This window comes from Pelodiscus sinensis, chromosome 3, assembly GCF_049634645.1.
Source record: "Pelodiscus sinensis isolate JC-2024 chromosome 3, ASM4963464v1, whole genome shotgun sequence".
Classification (NCBI taxonomy): domain Eukaryota; kingdom Metazoa; phylum Chordata; order Testudines; family Trionychidae; genus Pelodiscus; species Pelodiscus sinensis.
In genome coordinates, this window is record NC_134713.1 from 163,901,188 (window position 1) to 163,907,187 (window position 6,000).

A 6,000-nucleotide genomic window follows, 5' to 3' on the forward strand; every position below is an offset into this window, starting at 1 on the left:
CTTTTGGACAACACTTTTAAAATGAATGCCAAAAAATTAATTGAGCATAATTTACTAAAAAGGGACTCTTCCACCTGAAGATACTGCAAAGAGATAACGGTATGTGAAAGACCACAGAATGGTGTGTATGAAACAGGGAGCCACATACAAATGGTGCAGATGTTTAGTGTTTCCATCTAACTATACCCTGGTAGTATCAACATAATAATGGTTTGTGTCGACTAACAGTACTTACTAGTAATTTTCCTCTGTTTAGAATACCGATCAAATACTTTTTGGCTTCACTCATTTTTGGCTCGTTCTTTTCCATTAATGGAATGGAGTCCTTTATTTTGGCAACGTTTTCCTTTAAACACTGCTCCAGAAGGGCCTCTGCAAGCAGCAGATTTCCATAGTCCACTGAAAGAGACAGATCAAAGAATAAGAAAACATACTGTATTCCCAACTATCATAGGACATAAAAACATAGAATCTTCTCCAACTGCATAATATTCACCCTGATCTAAGGAGTTAAATGTAAGTGCAAAATGACAATATTAGGCTATGAAAAGGCTGATTATTCTTCTGCTTATTGGAAATGTTAGTTTCCTACCAAAAAAGATGAGAGAAAAAAAAAAAAAAACTTTTTTTCCCCATTCTTATCTGAAGGTATCTTTACAAGTGTGGACATTTACTCTTCACTTATATTGACATCATTAATTCAGCAGTTCAAAATTTCTACCATGAACCCATTTTCATTACATAGGCCAACATTCAGCTTAGCACCTAAATGCTTATAGTTGCAAATGTATAAGCAAGTATTATATGTGTAAGTGCTTTGCTAAATCAAGACCCTTCCTGTAGAAAATTGGTTGAGTTTCAGCTAGGACAAAAAATTTAAAAAATAAAGTAAAAAACAAAAACAAACAAAACACAACAAAACAAACCCCATAGTTAAACTTAGCACAAGTTTGGAGCTTGATTCTGCAAAATAATTAGTGTAAGCATAACTGTTATTACCATGGGTAAGATCCCATCCTGTCAACTGTTACACTCATGAATAACGTATAAATAGTCTTATATTCTGCAAACACATGCTGAAGGTACTAAGTGTCACAGTGTTTGCAGAATAAAGAAATATCTGAGTGTTAATGTTAGTAAGAACTTATGTTAATATTTAAAGGGTCAAGCCTTTAGATTGGTCATATATAAATCAAAGGCCAAAGCCTGCATTTCATGTACACTTAAAATTCCAACACCAGAGAATTTTCAATATATAGAGAATGCAGGAACAAATCTGTTCCCCTATTTTTAATTTACACAACAATTTTCAAACACTAATAGTATTACAGACATAACATTTTTGCTACACATACAAAAATAGTTTGAAAAACTCAAGAATTATGGCTGAGATTACTCGGGGGGGGGTTAAGTTGGAATTTTTTTACAGAAAGTATTCAATTGCATTCTTAATTTGTAAATACTGATGTCACAAATGCATCTGCAAATGGACAATTAGATACATGCCTGCCCATTTGTGCACACCCAATTATCTAATTTGTGTGAGCATTCACAGTAAATACTTTTATACATTAGAGTCAAAATTACATGCACGTTTTTAATAATCAAGTCCTAAACAGAGTGATATAGTCACACATTGTATTTTTCCATGCTGTCTAATAAAATTTCACATCACCATATGTTGTCATTTAACTTTCAGTGAAGTCACTACATCACTTAATACATCACAGAAATATATAGCGACGTAAAAATCCCATTTAATTGGTTAACCAATTAAACATAATGTTTAACCGGTTAACTGATTAAGGGGAGGTAGAAGGGGAACAGTCTGGAGAGGCCCTCCCATTTGCCAGGGCCAGTCTGGTGCACATACTCACACACCCCCACCGTGGACAGGGGCTGCTCCAGTCTGGCTGGAGAACTCCTGCCTGTGGCATGTCTCTAGGTTAACTAGCAAGCCTCATCCATTAAGGGCCAGGGGAAAGGGACCAGGGGTACACTTGAGTCAGTGGCCATCAATATAGAGAGCCCAGGTCACAGCTGGCCACTCTCTTCCTGGTGCAGCCACCCACCTGTGGTCACTCTGCAGTATAACTCTCCCCCATGGGCATTGCAGAGAGTAACTGTCCCTCCTATCAGAACCCTCCTTTTCCATGTTATGGAAAACAATCAAATTCCAGGCACATCCCATTTTTCTGGCACAACAAAACTGTTACCTTGCTTTAAGTTATGACAAGACGAAGCTGCATACCACATTTGTGGACCTAGTTCTTACCGTTTAGGATGAGTTCTTGAACAAAGAACATAAGAACGGCCATACTAGATCAGACCAAAGGTCCATCTAGCCCAGTAGCCTGTCTGCTGACAGTGACCAACACCAGGTGCCCCAGAGAGGGTGAACTGAAGACAATGATCAAGCGATTTGTCTCATGCCATCCCTCTCCAGCCTCAAAGAGACTCACAGATGGACAGACAGAAGCCCAAACTCTCTAAAATTATATATATAAATAATATGCTATATTGTATTATGCTTAAGCAAAATTTTTACTTTGAGATAATCCAAGCATGACACCCAGATGTACAGAATCTCTGTATCTCAACCTATGCACTATGTATATTTTTTAATATTAGCTTCAATATTTTTTAAATCTGAGTCCAGAAAACTAGCAGGCTGAGGATAAAGGAAGGGGTTTCAGATATATAGATTTTGCCTTAACTCCACATGAATAGTCCAACTGACTTCTAATACACAACCAAAGAGAGGTACACTGGTACAAGGCCTGTAGGAGAGGTACACAGGTACAAGGCCTGAGGAGACACAGGGGCCTACCTTATTTCTAACCTTTAGTGAAAAATCCTCCTCTTGTATTGGGCCCTTATTTTAACTAAAAGCATTGCAAAGTACTTGATCTGAATGTAGAACAATATTATGTCTAAAGTGTGTCCAAGATAAACATAGCTACACAATCATTCCAAATGTTAAAGAGCAATCTGCAGATGACATTCTTTAAAGTTCTGGGTGAGCAAATCTGAACAGGATGTATGTTCAAACAAATCAACTATCCAGCTGTCACTTGTCTCCTCCCCAGAGATATGCAGCATGAGAAAGAAGGGGGCAAAACTGTAACCTACAAGGTATACACTTGCTGAACTAGAACCACAGCACCAATTTCCACCATGAGCTATACCAATGAAAGCCCACTGACTGTCAGTGTTACACAGGAATAAATGAAGGCTGAATTTGGCCATGGATTTTGTTTACTTTTTGTGTGTGTGTGATTTCCCTAAAGATTGCAGACTAGTCTCTCTTCCCTGAAGATGTATATATTTTGGGTCTCTTTGTTCCTCCTGTTGTCATATACCAGGACCAGCATTAGAAAGCCAGGTGAATCACTGTAATCACATGACTACAATCACAGTCACCCACTTTTCTGGGAGTATTTTTCACCTTTCCACTTTCTGAGACAGTCTACCCTGATCAAGAGATCCTCAGGACATCATCTAGCATTTCCTCCTACAGGAGGGCTACGTCTAGACTGGCATGATTTTCCGCAAATGCTTTTAACGGAAAAGTTTTCCGTTAAAAGCATTTGTGGAAAAGAGCGTCTGGATTGGCACGGACACTTTTTGCGGAAAAGCGTCAGTGGCAATCTAGACGCACTTTTGCACAAAAAAGCCCTGATTGTCATTTTCGCGATCGGGGCTTTTTTGCGCAAAACAAATCTGAGCTGTCTACACTGGCCCTTTTGCACAAAAGCTTTTGTGCCAAAGGACTTTTGCTCGAACGGGAGCAGCATAGTATTTCCTCAAGAAGCACTGATTTCTTCCATGAGATCGTCAGTGTTCTTGCAGAAATTCAAGTGGCCAGTGTAGACAGCTGGCAAGTTTTTCCGCAAAAGCAGCTGCTTTTGCGGAAAAGCTTGCCTGTCTAGACACAGCGGAGGAGTGAACACTTTAAAAGCAACCTCTTTGGAGCAGGAACTTTGTCTCTTGTATGTGCAGCACCTAGCACAACAAGGGCCATAGGTTGTGTGGCCTGAGGGCACTACCAAAGTATACATGTTTTGGTTTTGGTTTTTAAAACTACATAGATCTCCGCTCCTTCGTTTGTAAGGAACACATCTCGACTGAGCTATTAGCCAAAGTTTCAAATGAGCTGCTCTCCAATGCCAGTGCAGCCACTTCCTGAACAAAACAGTTAAATAAGCTGGAGAACAAGGGGTTCGTGACAAAGCAAGGGGGTTACAAACACGACACCGAGTTTTGCTAACTGGATACCCGTAGAGCTTCCCACGGTGTCCAGGCCGGAGACAAACTCCACTAAAACGCGTGCGAAAATCCCACTGCAGCCTGCCCGCCCACGCAGGTGCGCCCCACCAGGGCCAGGCACGTTTCAGGGGCTGGGAAAGGACAGTCGGCGCTCGGGACTGGGGCGCACTTAGAAGCAAGGCAGCGGCGCAGTGCGCTCCCGGGGAGGAATTCCCTGTGCGCGGGCTGCTGGGAGCCAGGCGGGGGTCGCCCGCTCCGTGTCACTCACCGCTGTCCTGCGCGTCCCCCGCCCCTTTCCGCGGCGGGCTGGTGGCCGGCAGCAGCTGCCTCGCCAGCTCGGGCAGCCTGTCCCACTGACACTCCGCCCGGCACCGCTCGATCTCCCCCTCCAGCTTGAGGTAGGAGTGGGAGCCCCGCGCAGCCATCTTCGCGTGGGTGGCTCCGGTCCTGGGCTGGCGGCGCCTGGGGAACAGCCGGGCTCCCCTCCCTGCCTTGAGCATGTGCAGAGACTTCCGCGTGCATGTTGGGAAGTGAAGTTCGGCGGCCGCCCTGCGAGCTGCCGCTTAGCCACCCCTGCGGGGAAATCCCCGCCGCGCCGTGCAGCTAGCTCCCAGCAGCGCCCCTTTCCTTCCCTGCTCGGCCTTGCCTGGTTTCTGTGGGCTCCGCCAGGGCGCGGCGCTGCGGCTACTCAGCGCTTGGCACAGGACAAGCGCCTGGTGGGGGCTTCCCTTCCTTCGCCTGGACTCGAGAAAGGAGCAGGCGGTAAAGGAGTGAGCAGTGCTGAGAGAGCAACAGCTCTCTGAGGAGCTGTACCTTGAGGTCAAAAGGCCATACTGAATCAGACCAAAAATCCATCTAGCCCAGCGCCCTGTCTTTGGACAGTGGCCAGTGCCAGGTGCCCCAGAGGGAATGAACAGAACAGGGAATCATCAAGTGATCCCTCTCCTGTCATCCATTTCCAGCCTCTCACAAAGCTAGGGATACCATTCCCACCCATCCTGGCTAATAAGTGTTGATGGACCTATCTTCCCTGGATTTATCTAGGTTTTTTTAATCCTGTTAAAAGCCTGGTCTTCTCTCCATTCTCTGGCAAGGAGGTCCACAAGTTGACTGTGTGCTGTGAGGAGCTACTTCCATTTGGTTGGTTGGTTGGTTGGTTTTGTTTTAAACCTGCTACCTATTAATTTCATTTGGTGACCCCTAGTTCTTATGTTATGGGAACAAGTAAATGACTTTTCCTTATTCGCTTTCTCCACACCTGTCATGATTTTATAGATCTCTATCCTTGGGCATCTTCATAATGATGAGGCAACTGAGGCAGGCAGAAGTGAATGATAATACTATTTTGCATGTCTACTATGCTTTCCATCTGAGTATTTCACTATGTGTAGCAAACATTAATTTATTAAAGGCTGGCAACATGCCTTTGAGGTAAGTATGACATCAGACACAGAGACAAAAAGAGATTAGTTGACTTCTTGCTGATAGCACATCAAGGGCTCGTCTACATTGGCCCCTTTTCCGGAAGGGGCATGTTAATTTCAGAGATCGCAATAGGGAAATCCGCGGGGGATTTAAATATCCCCCGCGGCATTTAAATAAAAATGTCCGCCGCTTTTTTCCGGCTTTTAGAAAAGCCGGAAAAGAGCATCTACACTGGCCCCGATCCTCCGGAAAAAGCACCCTTTTCCGGAGGATCTTATTCAAAGTAGGAATAAGATCCTCCGGAAA

The 6,000-nt window shown here is 44.0% G+C and overlaps 1 protein-coding gene across 1 annotated transcript in view; it reads right to left on the minus strand.

The window, feature by feature from the left end:
* Positions 1–4,920, minus strand: part of TTC7A (tetratricopeptide repeat domain 7A) — a 232,374-nt gene extending 227,454 nt beyond the window's left edge. The window contains exons 1-2 of the mRNA XM_006125491.4: positions 4,538–4,920; positions 236–399 (exon numbers count right to left, since the gene is read on the minus strand). Of these exons, the coding sequence (XP_006125553.2) occupies positions 236–399; positions 4,538–4,769 (396 nt within the window). The 5' untranslated portion in view covers positions 4,770–4,920. The remainder of the gene's footprint in view (positions 1–235; positions 400–4,537) is intronic.
* Between the last annotated feature and the right edge of the window lie 1,080 nt (positions 4,921–6,000).